The sequence below is a fragment of the Apostichopus japonicus genome, chromosome 4 (assembly GCF_037975245.1).
Source record: "Apostichopus japonicus isolate 1M-3 chromosome 4, ASM3797524v1, whole genome shotgun sequence".
In the NCBI taxonomy this organism is placed as follows: Eukaryota; Metazoa; Echinodermata; class Holothuroidea; order Aspidochirotida; family Stichopodidae; genus Apostichopus; species Apostichopus japonicus.
This window is the reverse complement of record NC_092564.1, coordinates 8,584,219-8,607,909: the sequence shown is the minus strand read 5'-3', so window position 1 is coordinate 8,607,909 and position 23,691 is coordinate 8,584,219. Positions and strand designations below refer to the sequence as shown.

General features: G+C 37.2%; 1 protein-coding gene across 2 annotated transcripts in view; it reads right to left on the bottom strand.

Annotated features, from left to right (window-relative positions):
* The window catches only part of LOC139966340 (C3 and PZP-like alpha-2-macroglobulin domain-containing protein 8), a 62,156-nt gene that overhangs the window by 25,733 nt on the left and 12,732 nt on the right, over nucleotides 1-23,691 (bottom strand). The window contains exons 3-13 of one of the 2 annotated variants that reach the window (XM_071969237.1): nucleotides 22,641-22,663; nucleotides 19,745-19,910; nucleotides 18,908-18,960; nucleotides 18,310-18,382; nucleotides 17,748-17,861; nucleotides 10,757-10,841; nucleotides 9,312-9,420; nucleotides 8,527-8,754; nucleotides 5,446-5,613; nucleotides 1,706-1,834; nucleotides 548-692 (exon numbers count right to left, since the gene is read on the bottom strand). In XM_071969237.1, coding sequence (XP_071825338.1) covers nucleotides 548-692; nucleotides 1,706-1,834; nucleotides 5,446-5,613; nucleotides 8,527-8,754; nucleotides 9,312-9,420; nucleotides 10,757-10,841; nucleotides 17,748-17,861; nucleotides 18,310-18,382; nucleotides 18,908-18,960; nucleotides 19,745-19,910; nucleotides 22,641-22,663 — 1,293 coding nt within the window. Of the gene's footprint in view, nucleotides 1-547; nucleotides 693-1,705; nucleotides 1,835-5,445; nucleotides 5,614-8,526; nucleotides 8,755-9,311; nucleotides 9,421-10,756; nucleotides 10,842-17,747; nucleotides 17,862-18,309; nucleotides 18,383-18,907; nucleotides 18,961-19,744; nucleotides 19,911-20,799; nucleotides 20,946-22,640; nucleotides 22,664-23,691 lie in introns of those variants that run through there. The other variant, XM_071969238.1, reaches the window with a different exon arrangement.

The window sequence follows — 23,691 nt, the reverse complement described above, 5'->3', positions numbered from 1 at the left end:
CGATACCTCGCCAGTCCCAATTTATGCATCTGGGTGGAGCGAGGTAATGACGATAAAGTGCCAATGACACAACATAAAGATCTGACCAGAACTCAAACCTACAATCCTTAGGTGACAAGTTCATTGCCATTCCATTTGACCACCATGTTCCCATATCAAGACAAAATAACAAATATTATCACTGATATAAGTACCAATGATTTCTCAGTTATGTAAACAATAAGTTACTAGAAGTCATTAGTTTGTAGAGAAACACTTTGAGAAGAACCCTTATTAAGGTCCATTACAACATGTTTCCAGAAGGCCATTAAATATATATAAAAAAGAGCGTTATCTTCACCTTCGGAAGGTAGGAGGTGCTTCACGTTGGTTCCATAATTACTATGATGACATATCTGCCCATCCTCAATGTCTCTACTAGCTATGTGGCATGACACAAACTTACCACACACGTGCTTGGATATAATGTTTACCTTAGATCAAATACAGAAACCAATCTGAAGAATTTGTAACAAGAAGATAATATCAAAGCACTAGCAAAACTTACCATTGACAGCGACCATAGAGATATCATTTGGATTTGGTTCCTTGACTCCAGAGAAGACGATATCTCCTCTTGACATGAGGTGGTAGTGAAACGTGACGTTGCAGGAGCAGGAAGACAATATTCCAACCACAGCTCGATCTCCAACCTTTAAATATCGGAAATACATACACACCATTATGACTTCTTCCAAAACTCACTTATAAACGCAATCAAGGTTTGACCAAATTTTAAATATTTATATAAGCTGCAATAATTCCACCATCAAAACAGCCAGATATTGTCAGGGCGGGAATCTGTCTACATTTCATAGATCATACAGATGAAATGGATACAACAAAACCACATGAAACAAACAAAGCCCCAACCAATCCCACTTCCCCACCTGCTTCGGTATTAAACAGTAATACATTCTTTGCCCGTCACAGGAATCCAAATTAAATTTACGGACCATGTCAGGTCAACTCTACCAGTAGCATATTCTCAACCATCTACAGCAAGTTTATTAACATTAGTTTAGCTTAGCTTGTTCATTATATCTTGAAACTACCGTCCAAAAACTTTGGGTGGACACATTAGTGTGTTGGAAAGAGTTTTCAGTGAAGCGAGGGATTTTCCAGACGTTGGAAAATTTGTCTACAAATTTTGGCAGTCGCAAACTAGCTTCCTGCAACCTGGTGGGTCCTGACTCAGTCCTCATGGAAGCTTCTTAGTTATGGGCCAGATGTTCAGTGACTGCCATTTCAAGAATTTTGTTGACTGCTGTCCCAAGAGTTTGTAGCTGCTTTGAAACTCTATTTGTATGATAATTACGGTTGAGCAGCGGCTTATTTCAAGCCTTCTCTTCTTGTGAGTGTTCATGCAGATGCCATGTATTCCAGCTCCCGGGAATACCACTCAAATTGTCCATCTCACTGAACAAGTGTGTGCCTCAGCATCAGACCACTCCCTCAACTATTGATTGAGGTGAAGCCAGCACATTCATCAACACTGTAGTGCAGCCAAGATTCAAAGTGAAGTTAACAAACATAAAGAAAGAAATATAACCAAAATATCAAGATATCATTCCTTCAATGTACAAGTATCTAGTGCTCTATACTACATATAATGAATTAAATGACAATAGAGAAGAAACTAGCAGACACTGATATAGAATCTCACCTTTAATTTATTATTGAGTAGTTTACTCTGGATGTAACAATTACTCGGTGAGTACCAGCTGCTTGCCGAATGGTACACAGAATTATACGTCCCTCCCGGGTATCTACCTTTCCATTTGGTGACCTTGGCCTGCGTAGAAATATAAAACAAAGAACGTAAACAGACTGTCTGATCACTATTGACTGTTTTCATCCAAGATAACTCTAACATGGAGTAAACATTTATAAGGTCAATTCCATGGTGACTCGCGTGACATTTTTACTCAAATTCCTCTCTATTTGATATCATTTAACAAATAAAATAATTACCTGGGAGAAAAGCATTAATGTAGCAGTGAATGTACGCCTTAATGCTTACAACAGTAGAGAAAAAATATTTATACCTCAAGTATTGGGGGTGAAATTGGCGAAAAACTAAACGTGACTCGCGTGACAGTTACTATTAGCAAAAATCAGAATGCACACACAAATGTTCGATTTCTTATGTCTTATTAAAATTTTTCCAATCACTTTTTATAATCATACCGAAGTTGAAAAATACCTCTACCTCAATTGCTATGCAACTTTGAAAAAAAGTTGTAACGCATGAAAATAACGATGAAGATGTATTGTGACTCGCGTGACAAGTTCACTTTTCGGATGGTTCTAGACCAAATGCAGTAGTGAATTGAGGGTACAGATCTTGCATAGTGAAATATAACATTCATTGGTCAAGAAAGTGTCCAAAAGGTACTTCCCTTGGGAATGTCCAGATGATATTAATGTCCCCGAGTTACCTTCATGACTGCAGACAGTAGGTAATATACTGTACGGGTAGTACAGTTGTTCAGGCAATATATTTTGTCAATTAATATTTATAACAATATTTAGTTTGTTGAAGTCACTCATTTGAAAGTTATAGAAGAAACAGATCTATCAAAATGTGATTCAAATTACCATTCTCATTTGTCATTTTTGAATAAACCAAAAGTGTAATATTTGAGAAGATACATTTGCTCATAGGATTTTGGGAATGATTGAGCAGTTAAGACCTTAAGGTTGTCAAGGCATAGCACATGGCATTGCCAGATACAAATGTAGATTATGTTTTAGTATAATACTAAAAAATCAATGACATGTGCTAACTTTCCAAATGTGGTGATAAAATAGGCATTATATTGCGAATAAATATTCATGATTTTAAATTCTGATATTTCAAATGAAATTATGATAATTAGTTGCATTATGTGTGCCCATATTATTCAAGTTGCCTAATTAAAGGGGAATGCATATGATATCTTTAATCAGTGATTCATTCATCAAACTAGATAACATCCCTGTAATTTTCACACAGTAAATAGGTAGAAACACTATCTTGATTTGACGTGACTCGCGTGACGTGACTCGCGTGACATTCATAAAGGGTGATTTTCTGCAAAATTTGAATATCTTCTGAAAAGGAAAATTCAGTAATCCTTTTGGTATCTATGTGAAGACTTGATATTCATTATTTTGGAGTAAACCTATTGTGCAGGCAAGGAGAAAAAAAGCAAAACAGTCAATTTTGTGACTCCGTGACAGTAAATCGAGGGTGTTTACTGTTTTCTATTTACCACTATTGTCTAATGCCTTGATATCAAAATAAAATTGAAGCTATTAAGTGAGCACTATGCTATAGCAAATATAATTAGTCCAACACACAGTAAATAGGTAGAAACACTATCTTGATTTGACGTGACTCGCGTGACGTGACTCGCGTGACGTGACTCGCGTGACATTCATAAAGGGTGATTTTCCGCAAAATTTGAATATCTTCTGGAAAGGAAAATTCAGTAATCCTTTTGGTATCTATGTGAAGACTTGATATTCATTATACGGGATAAAACTATTGTGCAGGCAAGGAGAAAAAAAACAAAAACAGTAAATTTTGTGACTCGCGTGACAGTAAATGGAGGGTGTTTTCAATTCACCACTATTGTCTAATGCCTTGATGTCGAAAAAAAATTGAAGCTATTAAGTGAGCACTATGCTATAGCAAATATAATTAGTCCAAAAAACTGATGATATCTATGATTACTATGTACAAATCTGCACAAAACGAAATTTCACTGTATTTTTCATAATTTAGTTACAACGGGAACCATTTGTTATAACTGACCCCATAATCAAACAAATGATGTTTCGGGGGTGAAAAAATTATTTTTAGTAACTACAAGTATTCTATTTATTGGAAACTTATACAATTTTAATGTACAATGATTTTAAATTTTTTGGTATGATGTTGACCTTATCATGGAATTGACCATAAACTTTATGTCTGGATGGGTACAGCTATAGACAGAGACCAGAAAACAAAGGTAATAAATAATGACTCATGATCGTATATATAACCGTGTAATCCTCTAATGTGCATCAGTTTTCACAATTACATTATCCAAGCCTCTCATATATAAATGGGCATGTCCATAAGTTACTACTCTTATCCTACTTACCAATTATTCACTTCACTAATTGCTTGATACTCACAAAACACAGCTGACCTACGGACACTGTAATCAGTGCCCTATTCACATCTCTATGACATCTTAAAACTGATCACTTATACCAGACCATGCATACTGCTAGTGTCACTAATGTGCTTTTACTATAAGGTAATGCAAGCTCCATTTCTTGAGATTAAACCAGCTCAGCTCGTTCCTTCAAGCTGGATTTTGCTAGTTGGACTTGGATTTCTGACCAACCATGTTATAACAATTCACGGATATTCACTGGATTTCAAACTTACATACATGCGTACTAACTATTAACCATTTACCTGATTGGCATGTATCCAATGGTTTAATCCAAAAAGTTTAGGTTTCCACAAAATAAATATAGGTAATTTATTTCTTAAGTCAACATTCCTGGTGCAATATGAACTGAAATAGCATATTGCACTTAGTATTTCCACATATCATAAATGAGAATAAAACTGTTTAGGAATGCAACCCAACCGCAGCTTTACTTTACTTATTCTTCCCACCTATATATGCTCATTAGCAAACCACAGCTCACATACCATACAAACACTTCTAATGTATTACCAAGTCTACTCGTTTCCAACTGAGAATCTGATAAAAAACAATTTTCGATATAAAGTCTTGGACATACAAGGGCGGATTGGGTCATGAATTCCTGTCAGCTCAGAGATCCCACCTGCTGCACTGGAGCCTTGAAAAAAAGCAGAACATTTCTCCGACGAAAGTAGCCTGATTGTCGACTAAGTGAAAATCTGTGACTCTGCGTCTCAACCTGGCAGCCCTTCCATCGCCTCAGACTCACCTGCGTACCAGTTCCAAGCCATTAAAGACTCGCCCCAAACCGCGTGCCGCGCTCTGATAAAGTTAACTTTCCATTGCTTGCAAGTGAAGTTTTTTTCTTGTCACTACAAAATGCAGACAGTAATGAAACGTGATACCTTGTTATCTTTTATCTAGACCTGAGATGTCCATCGCTGCTATGCACACTGTGTTGTGGGTATTGACCGTAGCTGTATGTATTGACTGTACACTAGTGTCTAATTACCGACGGTAGCAAGCTGTGTGTGTATTTATTGGGATCGATGGTGGTGTCTAACACTTCTGTTACACCTCATTCGAAACTAGGTCAGATACTGGCATGAGATGTTTCTTTGTGCAAGTCTTCATACTTTAAATCGGTAGACCGATCCGCCCTTGTTGTCCTAGCTGTATGTGCAAGGTTGAATATTAGTGAGATACTCACCGAAAACCACACCAGCGTAGCGTCTTTTGGGATCCGGTCAACTTTAAATGAAATGATTCCATTTTCTGATATCAAATCTTCCTCGTGGAAAATATTATAGTCACTTTCAGCATTCACCCTCACTGTCACTTGATTGGCTTCACTTCCATCCGGGAAGAATACTGATAGCTTTTGATATAGGAGAGAGTAGAAATAACAAAATAAGAATGGCCTGCAATTGTTTTGTATTTATACCATTTCTTACATCAAATTTAACACACCAAAATGACAAATGATTTCACTCTACCTTTTGCTTAAGGTACCAAAGTTATTTACTCTTCATTTTAACAGACAAGTTTACATTCGGAAACTAGAGAACCAGAGATTTAGTGTTCTTCATCTTTTTGTTTCTGTTCCAGTTAAAGGTAGTCAGTATAGGCCCCAAATTATTGTCTGCTATAATTGCTAGAAATTTCAATTCCTGGAGGTCTTTACTCTCCAAATTGTTCCCAGACAATTTTGAGGAACACACAAGATGACTGAACTTCTCAGTGAGGAAAATTTCCTCGAAGGTTGTAATAAAAACGGTTCAAGAATTTTGACCAAAGGTGACCATATTTGAATATCTAGCATATTTGGGGCCAATACAGTATACCTTTAAGTAACCATGAACACAGAAAAGTAGAAGACTTTCGGTCGATAACTGCCAGTATAGGAAAATAAAAAATAATGTACAGGCTCATTGATATGTTGTAGTCTAAAGTGGACTCAACAGCCTACTTTAATGTATTTTGAAAAATGCTAATATCATTAATATTTTCACCAACACAGAACAAACTGTACTTCATAAACAATGTCACTGCCAAACAGTCTATAAACTGGGTGTGCATTTTTCCTCTAACTCTAAAAGCTCCTTTTAACAATTACTCAAACAGTTATGTCAGTTTTGGAGGGGTAGTGTGAGGCCTACAGAGAATTAAAATTTTGGCAACATTTGTACCTTCTGTTATCTTTTCTCAACTGGGGAAAAAGATAGTCAGGCTTGAGAGTTGAGTTTGGAATTTTCAAAACAGCTTCAGGATTTCCATGACCACATGAACCCTGAAAAACTGTTTCTTGCTGTACATTTGCCAAAACAGCGCTCAATGATTTTATCCCTGCCAGAATGTTGAGATTCACAGGAAGCTGTTCATTTCGCTACGTACAATTGACTGATAAAAGAGTGCCCATGGAAGGAACCCAGAATGTGTTACAGTGCTCAAAATAATTACAAAAGACAATATTTGGAGCACTGGTTGGTAGAAGGGAAACAAATTAATGAGATAACTGGAGATAGCAGGATAAATGATGATGTACGGTTGAACATAAAGGACATAGTCAATGTCCAATCATCGACATATATGTTTCAGAATTAAAAATTCAATTTTTTGACACTTCGATGTTACAATTAGATGGTATCTCACAGTTTGACAAAGTATTTGATATTTAGGCAGGTTATTGCATTAACTCTGATTTTACAATTTAAGTAACAAATATGTCAAGTTCTGTTAAGTAAATAAATTAGAATCTCCACTATAAAGCAAACCAACATATTAAAGCAACACTTCTCAAACTGAAAATACTCATTTCAGCACCCTACACTTTGGGTCCCTGGCTACTCTCTAATGTTAATCAATGTATGAAATTGACATAATAGATTCCAAAGTTGTTCTTTTACTAATCCTTGCATGTTTTAAAGTTCTACAAAATGCCTGGCTACGTTTATTCCATTCCGTCCCTCCCCACCTCCCCTCATCTGCCCCTCTCTCTCTTTATCTCCTTTCCACTTTTGCTGATGATTCAGGTCTATGATATTTCACATCAACAATCTCATGTCCCCCTATGAACCACTGTAGTATCAAACATAATAAGGATGGATGAAATTCCGTGTAAAACAGTTCATGTCAACAATCTCATGTCCCCTATGAACCCACTGTAGTATCAAACATAATAAGGATGTGTAAATGTGTCAATAATCTCATGTCCCCTATGAACCACTGTAGTATCAAACATAATAAGGATGGGTAAATGTGTCAATAATCTCATGTCCCCTATGAACCACTGTAGTTTCAAACATAATAAGGATGTGTGGAATTACTGTGGAAATCAGTTCACATCAACAATCTTGTGTCCCCTAAGAACCACTGTAGTATCAAACATAATGAGGATGTGTGAATTTACATATATAAAACAGTGAAGGGCAATATTATGTAAGAGGTGGTATGGGGGGGGGGGGACTTGGGATGGATATATGACACTAATGTCATATGTTTGACCAAAGGTTTTGCAAACTGTACTGAAAGAAGTTGATTGTGACAAATAAAATCATTTAAACATCAAAAGAAGTTTGAAGTAGAAAGGCTCAAAAACTACAATGATTGGTTAATAAATAAATAACTGGACAGCTGTTAATTTCACATACTTTGCAAGTTTATCTAAACTAAAAATCAAAACTTAAATTTGAATTTATTACAGTTAGTTATGGATAATGTAATACCCACAGACTTCAGGAGATATATTATATTGTCAATTTGATGCAAAACAACAAGATTCCAACGATCGAACAATGAGTTCTTTAGTACAGTAAGTTCAAAGTTCTTATAGAAGTCAAAAAGATTGTGTGGGAAAAATGTCAAAGTGAGAGGCGCATTTCTTTTTCCTACATTATTTTGTAAGTAATACGGGGAAAAATCATTGGTTTCTATTTTTTTGATCGCATTTTAAATTTTTGATGGTTTCTTTGTTGTAATTTTCCTTACATTCCACTGTATTAATTGGTTCATTGAATTCTTCACAAGTTGCATTTAATTACTTGAATAAATACAAATCGAGAAAATAAAAATAAACACAGATTTGCACAGAGCTCAAAGATGTCTGTCAAGCTCACCGCAATGCCCACTTTCATCCTTCTGAGTTCCTCGCTACCACCCATTCCCCCCATCCTGTCATTCCCCTTCTCTGCCTCTCTTGCACCTAACATAAAAAACAATATTTTTGTTCAAATGATATTTTGTTATTTTCCTTTCCCTTTCCAGGTTCATTGATCTTGTTATATCAACATACCTTGCCCTCAAATGGCAGACCAGGCTTGAAGTACTTGACTGTATCCGGGGTGTATTCCACAGCAATAGGTTGTCTCTTAACCAAACAGGAATCATCCTTGGCAACAAAGACATGGCCATCAGAGCTTGTGACTGTAGCCTCTATTTCGATGGCACCCTTAAAGTATGGATTCAGGGGAGACGAAACCATCTGACTGACGCAGATGTTGAAATGAGCAACACCGTCAATCTGAAAATTGAAGGGGTGAGCAAAGAGAATTTACCCAATAAATCGGTGAAATTACCACAAACGATATAAAACTTATAACAAACTTTTAAATATTATCAAACAATGCCAGGGAATATTATTTTACTTATTATTAAGGTGGTTCTTGACAGAAGGCATTGCCCAAACCGACATTGTGAGGTCACTTGGTCGACAGAGCAGCAAGGGAGAAAATATCAATAGATATGCGTATTATTATGCTTGTATTCTCTAAATACTGTGGGTATCAGCCTTTCAAATTATGTATGCAAGACTTATCTTTCCATATCATTTGAAGAATGAATACTGATGTTGAAAAAAAACCAGCAATTCACAGACTGCCCTGAGGACATCCATCATTTGAGTAGCATTATGCGTCCCTCTGGAATATGATATTGATGTAATCACAAGCATAAATTCGTACTGTAACATAGTCAAGCTGCTAACACAGATAAGTATCAGCAACCAGTCCAATGTTTGTTTAACGTTTGATGAATATCATGGCAAGAGTTCAGCAAATCCTCAGACAATAAAAACCTCACCTCTCCAAACAGGTAAACATTATTTCCGATGTAGTTGTCGTAGTATCCAATTCCAACCAAGTTCATGTTGATGGAGACTTTGCCCGTAACTGGCTTGCCAAAAGTATACCTGCAAGGGTAAAGTTCAATCAAATTAAGATCACTTGAGGAAGGAGAAGATTGTGGTCACAGAGAGTAAAACAGTCTTGTCTTACAGAGGGAAAGAATCAGAGGATAGTTTACACCTGGAATGGAAGCTTGTGTAAGCAAGTGGTAAATCAGCAAGTAAACATAAACTATTATGCAGAGTATGAATTATAATGGTGTTATACAGTAGCAAAACTATATACACAATATCATTGTCTTTCTTATTTAACTAAACTGACACGAGAGGGCAAAAAAATTGATTGAATATCCTCTCCTTATAAACGTAGATGAACAATGGAAATCTGGCTGGGAAATTATCATGTTATAAAGCAAACTTGAAATAAATCACAGAATTGTTTGGTTTCTAAAAGAATTTGAAGCAGTCATCTAAGCATAAGAAACCCTGCCCTCTACCGATGGATCTATCCAGCCCTTAGTTGATCCCTACAAGTATGAAGCTGATCCCTAAAAGTATGAAGCTGATCCCTACAGTATGAAGCTGATCCCTACAGTATGAAACTGATCCCTACCATATGAAGCCGATCCCTACCATATGAAGCCGATCCCTACCAAATGAAGCCGATCCCTACAGATGAAGCTGATACCTACAGATGAAGCTGATCCCTACAGTATGAAGCTGATCCCTACAGTATGAAGCTGATCCCTACAGTTTGAAGCTGATCCCTACAGTATGAAGCTGATCCCTACAGTATGAAGCTGATCCCTAAAGTATAAAGCTGATCCCTACAGTGTGAAGCTGATCCCTAAAGTATGATGCCGGTCCCTACGGTATGAAGCAGATCCATACCATATGAAGCGGATCCATACAGATGAAGCTGATCCCTACAGATGAAGCTGATACCAACAGATGAAGCTGATCCCTACAGTATGAAGCTGATCCCTACAGTATGAAGCTGATCCCTACCATATGAAGCCGATCCCTACCATATGAAGCCGATCCCTACCAAATGAAGCCGATCCCTACAGTAATATAGAACCAACTGTTTGCTGTGGATGCTATTCAGGGATCACATCCCATATGCATTCAATATTATCCAGAAAGTGGCTGGGGAAGGGATTTCAAGAGAAATTTGGCTTTTGAAGAGAGTGTATATTATGGATGGAATGGTGGATGAACGACAGAGAACTAACTGTGAATTATAAAAAGACAATTTTAAACTTGGAAACAGCATGAATGATTGTGTGTAGCCATTTTAATGAATGTGGTTGATGTAAATTATAAGATTAAGACAGCTGATATGCATGGGTTCAATACTAAAGTGTTTACAAATATTTAAATATACTCGTCTAAAACTTGCCTTGCCTCAACAGAAGCTTGCTTGCATCGGTTGATGTCCACGATATATCTTGGGGTATGAATCAAAACTTCAAACTTAGGTGCAACTGTGGTTGAAAAGGAAATGCAGAAACTTTGTTAATTAAAACTTCATAATTTCCTTTAAAGAGAGAGATTCCTACATTTATGATGTAATATTTGAAATGAAACTTGAACATTTTAGCTAATGAACTAAAGAATTATCATTAGACTGTAGGATATAGAGTATTAATCCTCAGATCCCAACTAAGTGATGATTAACAACATTTTACGTTATTTATTAAATGAAAAGATTGTTATATGAAATGTTTCTAATTTGGAGAAAACCTATTATTTTAATTGAAAGCAAGTATCAACATTTATCTTAAAAGCTTTGCAAAAGTCTTAAAACTTTGAAACTGGTTTACGTTACTTTGGCATAAATGTGTCACACAACTGACGTTGTGATCTTTGTATGTAATCAGCTAATTGAATGAAAAAGTCAATCTTCCAGGGCTGTTGGGACTTAGAATATTGCTATGAAATGCAACTGTATGGTAACTTTAACCCATAATGTACTTTAAACACATACCTTTTGAACATGCACAGCTGCAGTAGGCCTACTGTATACAAACACACACCAATAACACATCTACTTTTAACACATAGGCCTACTATACTATTAAAACATACAGTACATTTTAACACACATGTGTATACCTTTTGGCACATGCCTTTAACACTTGTACTTTTAAAGCATGTATACTTTTCAAACATGTAACTGTTAATACATATTATTTAACACATGGTAAGCTATACTGTACCATCCATGGGGAGTATGGCAGCGGAAGAGTTCAACAATTCACGGAGAACAATTACACATTCAGCAATAACCTTGTCATCTGTTTATGTGACATGGTAGCTCTATGGCTGACGAATCATAAATCATACCACTTAATACATGTACACTGGTGGCAAAACAAAGCATATGTAGCCACTCTTGGTCTTCATGTTCTTGAATTTCAAAAAGCATTTTAGTAAAATTGTAAGTAATACAACTGAAACACTGACAAAGAAGAAACAGTACACATATTAATGTGTAACAGATTTGTTCCTCTGATATGCAAATTTTAGTCCTGACTGCACTGTATAATTAGTTTCAAAGTCCATAACTATGTAGCAGACTGTCAGCTAGAGGTACCTGGGATGGCAACCATCAATTTAGAGGAACCTGGGATGGCAACCATCAATTTAGAGGAACCTGGGATGGCAACCATCAATTTAGAGGAACCTGGGATGGCAACCATCAAATTAGAGGAATCTGGGATGGCAACCATTAATTTAGAGAAACCTGGGATGGCAACCATCAATTTAGAGGAATCTGGGATGGCAACCATCAATAAAGAGGAACCTGGGATGGCAAACATCAATTAAGAGGAACCTGGGATGGCAACCATCAATTTGGAGGAACCTGGGATGGCAACCATCAAATTAGAGGAATCTGGGATGGCAACCATCAATTTAGAGGAACCTGGGATGGCAACCATTAATTTAGAGAAACCTGGGATGGCAACCATCAATTTAGAGGAATCTGGGATGGCAACCATCAATTTAGAGAAACCTGGGATGGCAACCATCAATTTAGAGGAACCTGGGATGGCAACCATCAATTTAGAGGAACCTGGGATGGCAACCATCAATTTAGAGGAACCTGGGATGGCAACCATCAATTTAGAGGTACCTGGGATGGCAACCATCAATTTAGAGGAACCTGGGATGGCAACCATCAATTTAGAGGAACCTGGGATGGCAACCATCAATTTAGAGGAATCTGGGATGGCAACCATCAATTTAGAGGAACCTGGGATGGTAACCATCAATAAAGAGGAACCTGGGATGGCTACCATCAATTTAGAGGTACCTGGGATGGCAACCATCAATTTAGAGGAACCTGGGATGGCAACCATCAATTTAGAGGAATCTGGGATGGCAACCATCAATTTAGAGGAACCTGGGATGGCAACCATCAATTTAGAGGAACCTGGGATGGCAACCATCAATTTAGAGGAACCTGGGATGGCAACCATCAATTTAGAGGAACCTGGGATGGTAACCATCAATAAAGAGGAACCTGGGATGGCTACCATCAATTTAGAGGTACCTGGGATGGCAACCATCAATTTAGAGGAACCTGGGATGGCAACCATCAATTTAGAGGAACCTGGGATGGCAATCATCAATTAAGAGGAACCTGGGATGGTAACCATCAATAAAGAGGAACCTGGGATGGCTACCATCAATTTAGAGGTACCTGGGATGGCAACCATCAATTTAGAGGAACCTGGGATAGCAACCATCAATTTAGAGGAACCTAGGATGACAACCATCAATAAAGAGGAACCTGGGATGGCAATTATTAACCATCAATTTAGAGGAACCTGGGATGGCAACCATCAATTTAGAGGAACCTGGGATGGCAACCATCAATAAAGAGGAACCTGGGATGGCTACCATCAATTTAGAGGTACCTGGGATGGCAACCATCAATTAAGAGGAACCTGGGATGGTAACCATCAATAAAGAGGAACCTGGGATGGCTACCATCAATTTAGAGGTACCTGGGATGGCAACCATCAATTAAGAGGAACCTGGGAAGGCAACCATCAATAAAGAGGAACCTGGGATGGCAATTATTAACCATCAATTTAGAGGAACCTGTGAAGGCAACCATCAATAAAGAGGAACCTGGGATGGCAATTATTAACCATCAATTTAGAGGAACCTGGGATGGCAACCATAAATTTAGAGAAACCTGGGATGGCAACCATCAATTCAGAAGAACCTGGAATGGCAACCATTTAGTTAGAGGAACCTGAGATGGCAACCATCATTTAGAGGAACCTGGGATGGCAACCATCAATTTAGAGGAACATGGAATGGCAACCATCAATTTAGAGGAACCTGTGATAGCAACCATCAATTAAGAGGAACCTGGGATGGTAACCATCAATAAAGAGGAACCTGGGATGGCTACCATCAATTTAGAGGTACCTGGGATGGCAACCATCAATTTAGAGGAACTTGGGATAGCAACCATCAATTTAGAGGAACCTAGGATGACAACCATCAATAAAGAGGAACCTGGGATGGCAATTATTAACCATCAATTTAGAGGAACCTGGGATGGCAACCATCAATTAAGAGGAACCTGGGAAGGCAACCATCAATAAAGAGGAACCTGGGATGGCAATTATTAACCATCAATTTAGAGGAACCTGGGAAGGCAACCATCAATAAAGAGGAACCTGGGATGGCAATTATTAACCATCAATTTAGAGGAACCTGGGATGGCAACCATAAATTTAGAGAAACCTGGGATGGCAACCATCAGTTCAGAAGAACCTGGAATGGCAACCATTTAGTTAGAGGAACCTGAGATGGCAACCATCATTTAGAGGAACCTGGGATGGCAACCATCAATTTAGAGGAACATGAAATGGCAACCATCAATTTAGAGGAACCTGTGATAGCAACCATCAATTAAGAGGAACCTGGGATGGTAACCATCAATAAAGAGGAACCTGGGATGGCTACCATCAATTTAGAGGTACCTGGGATGGCAACCATCAATTTAGAGGAACCTGGGATAGCAACCATCAATTTAGAGGAACCTAGGATGACAACCATCAATAAAGAGGAACCTGGGATGGCAATTATTAACCATCAATTTAGAGGAACCTGGGATGGCAACCATCAATTAAGAGGAACCTGGGAAGGCAACCATCAATAAAGAGGAACCTGGGATGGCAATTATTAACCATCAATTTAGAGGAACCTAGGATGACAACCATCAATAAAGAGGAACCTGGGATGGCAATTATTAACCATCAATTTAGAGGAACCTGGGATGGCAACCATCAATTAAGAGGAACCTGGGAAGGCAACCATCAATAAAGAGGAACCTGGGATGGCAATTATTAACCATCAATTTAGAGGAACCTGGGAAGGCAACCATCAATAAAGAGGAACCTGGGATGGCAATAATTAACCATCAATTTAGAGGAACCTGGGATGGCAACCATAAATTTAGAGAAACCTGGGATGGCAACCATCAATTCAGAAGAACCTGGAATGGCAACCATTTATTTAGAGGAACCTGAGATGGCAACCATCATTTAGAGGAACCTGGGATGGCAACCATCAATTTAGAGGAACATGGAATGGCAACCATCAATTTAGAGGAACCTGGGATAGCAACCATCAATTAAGAGGAACCTGGGATGGCAACCATCAATTTTGAGGTACCTGGGATGGCAACCATCAATTAAAACGAACCTGGTTTGGCAACCATCAATTTAGAGGAACCTGGGATGGCAACCATCAATTTTTACAATTGGATTTAATGGCATTATCACATCTTTTTGTCATATATGAGTGCATCGTGAAAGGAAAACTGACACAGAGATTATGAACAAATTTTGCAAGTGCAATGGAATACTTGACTAGAACAGAATTCAAACTTCTGATCTCAGTCCTGGGCAGTCGATTCCTGTAATGGTTAGTATTCAGTGTTCCAAAAAATAAAATCCCTTCCATCCATGACACCAAAACTTTAATGGACATGACAGAATCCCTTCCTACCAAGGCACAAAATCCTAAGTGAAACCTCAAAGATAATCAGTTTTATTTCTACCATGGTGCTTTCTTACGTACACTTTCACTGAACCATGCTGGCTGGATTATATATTTATGAGTTTGACACCAACAGCACACACGTCAGAAAAGATCATACCACTATGGTATGCAGACAAAGTCAGTGGTAGCTATCACTCTACTTGTGAGGTTTCAAAGAAAGAGGTTTCCGTTAAACAAACATTGAAATAACTTCAAATGATCTGAGGCTATATTTCATTGAGATATTCAAGAATTTAAGCATATTATCCTCTTGTCCTGACCTGGTTTATTTGCCCTAAAAAGTAGTTAAAAACAAACCAAGAAGATAAAATCCAGCAAAAAAAAAAAGCGGGATACGCAAAACTCCTAAAGCTAGACCAAAATACTGAAAACATTAATTGGTAGTGTATTGAACTTTTCTCCTGGTTGCTACAACTAAGTGCAACCTGTGGCTCTCAGGCAGTTAATCATATGATCACCTCATGCCAAATGTTTACTTTTAACCACATGACAAATTACTCTCCCACAGTTTAAAGTCAAAGGCTACCTCAAACAGGAGGATATAATTTTGTAGGTCACCACTTAGGAGAGGGGCTTATGCACTGTGGGTATGCATAGTGAGACACTTCACAGAAACACCAGACCCCATAAATCACCATCCAAGCCAGAGTCTCCATTGAATTGTTGATACTGAGGGTGACAATCTAACACGGAAACTGCATTCCAGCGGAAACCTTCACAAATATTTTGCACACAAACTGCTCTAACCTATATGGTTTCAGTTCCAGTCATATGTATATAACTTTAGTACTAGAAATATCAGATGGTTCGACTGTTTTAGAGGAGCAGACGAAGTGACTGCAATGTTTCTACAAACATGGCCAAAGATTAAGAAAACCGCATTGATTAAACTGTCGCATTTACGTTTTACCGTTCTTTCTTGCCTCTATCAATATCACGGTCGACAACTGGCAGCTACAAAGTTCCAAATTGGAACTCTGTTGTTTGATTTTCATTTCACATTACCATTAACCCTATTTCTGAACTACACATGCTCTGCACTATACATACTTCACATGGGCAATGCAAAATCAGATCTATGAAACAGAGCAGGACTTGTGTTATGTTACCTCTAAACTAGAACAAAGGCACTTTAATGTCCCAATAAATTAACTGGTGTGTGGAAGTTAACAAGAGCTGGAAATTTCTAATTACTTAAGGGGCAGTCCCAGGAAAGAAAGCATTAACAAATTCCTCTATTCAATCCATTTGCATTTCACTTATCTGAAATTTAATTGTCAGATGGGGGGAGAGTAGATGAGTCAAGACCTAAAGTTAAAAGTATAGATATAATACAAGATATACTCCCCTCCCCCTTGATTCCCTTCCTTCTTACTTTACCTACTTTTGTTGAAGAAAAAGAACACTATCAACAACATTATCAGCATCCTTCCTTCTGTTTACTAATGCAGGAAACAAAGATACTGGCTGGCTCACATTGGATTTAATCTCTAGAAAGGTTTCAATGGAACCCTAGTTTTAGCTACTGCATCTAAGAAAAGCTTCCCATACAGCCCATGTACATAACCACTAGGTAGGTAAGTTTCAGTCCTTGTATTATTTCTGTTCTAACAAAATAATCCAAATAGATATGTTTCCATTGCAGTGAGATTTTAAATGACCATAGAAATACTGTTAAGGTTCTTTTACCAGTCAAAGTGCTGAATGTCCTATGATTGTCTTCCCATGAAATGATTAAACTGCCTTTCTTCTTGGTCACTATATAGAGATTACAGCATGATAAGGGTTATGAAAAGGAGACACCAAAGCTCTGTCAATATTTGAGAATGCAGTAGGGATCTAATACACCAGAACCGGTGATCCTCATTGCCCTTTCAGGAGGGATCCTAATTCCTGGTGGACTATCAGGATTGTAGTGTAAACACTGGGAGGCATCATGTGACCCTAGATCTCTGGCAACATGCCCTCATCACTTCTGCATCAACACAGACCAGTGCAAGTCTAAATTGGGAGGAGGAGGGGTGAGGGTGCAGCATAGTACAATAATTAGCTGATTGATTTGCAAAAAACAATCATGGTGACCTTTGGCACTTGCATAATGCTCTTTCATTCAACGATGCACCACACGTTTTCAAACGTGGCTGTGTCCAGTGTCAGCTTTATTACATCCATCAGGGAAAGCAAGATGCAGCTCCCCTTGCCCACTGCATGCTTAAATGTGGACAACATCTAACATTCGCAACTCACACTTTACCTGACCTTTTGACTTTTAAGAATGTGTCAGTAAATAAATCGCTTACCATACTTTTCCACTTTGAATGTCTTGTTGTACGTTTGACCACGCACTTCTGCAAATATTTTCCATTCCCCGAGAATAGGTTGATCAGAAAGTGGAAACGTGGCATTCCTTAATCCTGCAAGAGAGTCGATATCAACTTTATCAGCAGACATTCTACAAGCAAACCGAACCTGATAGGGCACGGTTGAGAAATTCATAAACTAGAAATTCAGAATTCAACGTTGAAAAGTTAGAATTCATATGCTGAATTCTAAAGATCAGTTAAGACCGGATTAAAAGTACAGGTAAAATTGTTTATATATCGTTGCAACTTCCAAGGGCTTGTCTGAATGAAACAATTTGTTGTAGGATATTCGAAAATATATGCCTCTCTTCTGCTGATTTTATTTCAAATGGGATCGTTAAAGAAATTTTAATACTGGTTTTGATGGCCCATAATGAAAAGTTAAGATGCAATGTTTTTGGAAAGAGTTTGATACTGCTTTCTTCAATATCATCAGCCCTTCAGAGTCATGTTCAGTTGCGACGGTACACAGAGAAATGACTGGACAAGCGTTACTCACCACAGCACTGCTGGTGAAGTTCCTCCCACTGTACCATCCGAGAGCCCTTTGGGTCTTCAATGTAAGCAAATACCTTCGACATGAATCATTATTAAGAAACAACGTTAGTGACGTACATATTAGTGAAAACTTTTCTTCTTTTAATTTCCATAATTGTTTTCATGGTGAGATACTCTTTATAACACCTATAATATTCATTAATGTTCTTTCTTTTACATTTCCATCAAATTTTTAAACAATTCTAATGTAAACTTTGACAATACCTATTTTCTACCATTTTCATTATAATTAACCTTTTTTGTCAGCTGGTGAAATCTAGCTGGTGAAATCTAGCAGTTACCCTCCCCATTTTCTTCTGTCAAAATTACGCAGATGATATCATTCAACTAAAATATATATACTGACTACATGTACATTAACGTTTTTCCTCTTTTCAAAACTCTTCATGACTGATAGATCTGGAAATGTCTCAACATTCAAGATATTCTGGTGGTGCGAACATGTCTTTCTCATCTACTTTAAATATTTTGAGGGTCAAATGTCATACAATTTTTGTTATTTCTTGCCACATACTTAGAAGAAAATTATTCAAACTTACATCTTCATCTTTTGGACGTAAATCAGGCCCAACTATGATAAAATTTATTAAAACTGGAAAAAAGAGAAGTTAAGATGAAGGTTAACAAACTTATAAATGTGGTGGTGATGCACCTATATGACACAGCTAGTGCTCCAGTGTTGAGATTTAAATTGCAACACAAACTAGTCAGTTTTACAACCATGTTTTAAGGACAAGTTTTCCAAACATACCTCCCCTAAACAAACCTTTGTTTCCTGAATAGGATGAGAAATTGAAAGCAATACCACTCGCTATTAAGGCTAAATCATTTAAGTTCATATTCGCAAACGATAAAATATCAACAAGCATCACCCAACATAGGTTTTCAATATATATGATGACAGTGTTTGTTTTTCAAAAATACAGATGGTACAGAAATTTTTCACAGGAAAGTTTTCCATTGTAGGTGGAAATTGCAATACAAATCGTGCAAAAAACATTCATGCGAAGTATAGAATCATTTCTGTACTACAAGGCCTGAAACTAATAAACAAACAAATACCAAACCAAAGTTGTATAAGGCTTACTTGAAGTAACGTCCCACCCAGTTTCTTGAACAAGTTATACTGTCTAATGCCTTAGTGTTACTAGTTTCAAAACATTTAATGTACTACTGGACAAAAAAATTTCACTGGAAACTTTGTAGAAGCAATATTAACATAATACAAATGACTGGATTCATCTGACGAGGTTACAAAACTTATCCTTTGATTTTCCAGGAGTCGATTAGAAGTGTGTAAAAGAAGCACAACTACTAACATTCTAATTCAAACATCATCACAGTTCAATGATACGATCAATCATTTTTCAAATTACCTTTTTGTCCTGGTTTGTAGACAGGCTTATCAATTTGGATGAAGACTGATGAACCTTTTGCACTAACAGCTATATCTGTGGAATTCCTGAAGTGGTAGCCTGTGCTAGTTGTTAAACAGTTACCACAAACATCTAACGAAATTCTTCCCCTGACATAATCTGGAACCTACCAAAATTCAAGAGAGCATGTAGGGGAAACAATACATTTGAAGACTAGAATTGTAAAATTTTAATATATGTTAACTCACATAGTCAAGGTGACATTTGATGTTACAATGTATTATACATCATTTCAAAATATTAATGCCTTTTGACACAGATGTATTTACACCTTTAAGTTTACAACAGTGACTGACAAGTAACATTGCATATATGCGTTTATGTTACCTGTACCTATGCATATACATTGGCATATTGTTTTCATTTTGATTATATTCTATTACGAAGGTGAATTAAATTCTCTCTACAATCTGTCTAGGGTACTAAGATCTAAGTGTTTCCTCAGATACATAACTAGTGTACATACTACTGTTAGCTTATTTTTCAATAAGCCTACATGCCATCCTTAGATAAGTCAGCCTATAATTATTAACATGGGCCTTGGTTAGGCTACCTAACTTAGTTTACAAAATTACAGATTCTTCTTTGGATAACTTGAGCAGGTGTATATGATACTGGAATGACTAAACATTTGACCCTAGTATTGTTCCTTCTCGTCCTTCATTATAAATTCTTCAGTTCCGATTATTTGGTGAGGTCCTAGCTAACTTAGTCCTAAGTTAGGCAAGTACTCATTTTTCGTGCTTTCTGAGTAGCCTAGCTTAACAATCATGTATCGTATGTCCGTATATAGCAGACGGAAAAAACACAGTACGTACTACCATTGCGGCCTACTAGGCCTATGTAGTGTTAGGCGCTTATAGAAATGTTACCCTCGTAAAAACTAATAATACCCTGACACTGACACAGACTAATACTTTCATGGAAAGCCTAATGATAGGAATAATATTATGGCTGAAATAAGTTTAGAAATGTGTTCAACTATCTTTACGAACCTAATTTTAATTATTTGAACCGACTATATGCTAATTGTCTGTGTGATTTTCATGGTAGTTTCCGCTCGCACACTCCGTCGCCATTACAGGTAATTGGTGACCTACTAAACTGGATTACGTAAACTGCCACATGACAAATCAATGACATTCTGGTCACTTCAAGTGAACAGTTCATTTTAGGATCGCCAGAAATGCATTGCGATAATTATGATAATTCATTAGCGTTCCCAAATCAAGAATTTCCAACCATAGTTAGTATTCCTCGTGTGTTCCACATCATTAGTCAATCATAAGTGATCACCGATAGGAGCAATGATGGTGTAAATATAGGCTACGTAAACGTAAATGAGGAATTATATTGGCCCCTGCAAGAAGAAAGCTAACACTTCTACAAATGCTTTATGAAATCAATAACAATCTTGTATCAATTGATAAAGACAATTTAATCCCAAAAAAGTGTTAACACAAGAAAAAACCATGATCTTAACTTTCAAGTTCCTTACGCTAGAAAGAATTTATATAAATATTCCTTCTTCCCGCGCACCAGATCGGAATGCTTTGCCATCAGACATTGTGCATGCACCTAGTCTAGACTGTTTCGAAGACAAGATTACTAACTCTTGTTTTGGTATCTAATAACTCATACTCTTACTCGTACTTTGTAGCGCTCGATTGGCGTGTATGTCCTCTAAGTAGGATTTTTGCCGACTTAACCCATTCAGATTCAGTTTCAGATTCAGATAAACTATAGCGCATTTACCTTTCCGTTCATATCGGCCAAACATTGTATCCTGTTAAAAGATATGCCCCTAAATAAAAAATTGTCATGATCTATTTCGAATACTGCATAGGTTAACATTGGCCCAAATAGTACCATCGGATAATTTACCCCAGTATACAATATAAGTCACATTTAAACGATATAACGCGTGTAATTAACCCCAAACATTTGGAAATATAGGACATACACCCTCTTAGGTTTTTTTTTAACCAGGCAAATGGTCGAAGGGGATGAGCTAGAGTAACTATAATGATTCCCGGCCATAGGCGGATCCAGGATTTTTAGAGCCACCTAAAGACCTAATATATTACCTAAATTTTGTATTCAACAGGGGACGATCCACGCCCCCCCCCCACATATTCTCCTACACGGGAGTCGTCTTCGATTTTACCCCAGGGCCAAACTTGAGTGTTTCAGGAAATCCTAAATTAATTCGCCTGTAGGACCCTTCCAAGTTCAGGACATGATATTGGGGGACTATTAGAATTCCCCCCCCCCCTTTCTCCCCCCCCCCCTACCCGTCCCACCTTTGAAATCCTGTACACACCATTGGTTACAGCCATAATTCGGTTGGGCTAAAGGAATACAAGATAAATGTGATATATTGAATGCGTTTCACTGCATTGCAACCCGGGAATCGACGTCCTTTTCATACATGTATGGAAGGAACATGTGCTGAAAAAATACCTAAAGGCTACATTTCAGTTGGCAAATGACAAAAGTAGCTCCATATTACAACAATAGCCCGTGTAGGGGTATATTTTTTTTGGACAGGAGAAAGAAGAACACATTCATAGAACCCTGTTGAACTTTGCATACAATTCCAATGTAGGCTATACTTACCATTTTCGAGATATTAATACTTCAAATTTCACAATTTGTATACCAAAATTCCACAGATGTGATTTCTTTACTTAATTTAACTAATTCACTCTATCGTTTACACTCGATTGGTTAGAGCTTCCACTTTACCTCAAGGGGATACGAAGTTAGCGGTAAACAAGTGAAAGTTCTCTATTCATATATGCATCACAATTTGGAAGTAGACAAAGCTTCTTACCTCTATGTTCAATATTCCTTTCCCTGGAAATAAAAGAAGTACAAGTTTAGTGCAAACTGAACAGGTCAAAAAAAAATCAAACGATGGATCATTATATAATACAAGCCACTGGGCAGAATATGGTATAGTGACTTAATGTTATATGAAACATTAAAGTTCTCTCTTCATGTCTGTCTTCCCTTGCCTCATTTTGTGTTATTATTTCGATTTTTGTTATTTGTTTCTTGAAGTTGGAGTATGTTGGGGTATGGATTTCATATCTAATGTTAGTAGGCTAAACACAATTATTATTGACTTCAACCTCAGAATGATGAAAATTGCTCAAACTTCTCAAAAATCTTTGCCTGTGAAATCAATATTTCTATAGAACTGATGAAGGACTGTTCAACTAGATCATGAGTAAGGAAAAGGAGGAGAATGAGAAGGAGAAGAAATATATGTGAGACGTGAGAGAACATTAGTTCACTTTCTAGCTATAGCATAGTTGAAAACATTTATAAATGTTAACGTTGCACTGTATTAACACATATTTATATATATGCAGAGGTACAAAAGTTAACCTTCGATATATACTTTCTAAATTGATGGCATAATTTGAAAACTATCAAATTCGCTTAGGGGTCTGCAGGTCGATCTATAGTATAAATTATTGTGTATGTTGGCTAATGATCAATTCGTTCTTACCAACAATCTATTTGATTCCAATTAACTGGTGTGAAAGAAGTTTAATTAATCGACTGAATTTCACAATGTCATTTATTTGTATAAATAACTTGTGATTTATTACACTAAGCTTGTAATGGCTGCGTTGGGAGAAAATGTGTGCCCTGCTACAGTTCTTAGATAGCCCACGAGATTTAACAATAGAAAAAGCAACAATAAACAGAATCAGGGTATACTTGTCGGTCGAACAATATAACTGAGGACAAAAACCATTCATCTCGATTGTTGATTCTATTGTTAAGGGTATTGCATGTCTCTCGCCCAGATCATAAAAGGTTCCGTGACCTATAGGTATTACAATACTCTGTCACTTCAATGGGTATTTATC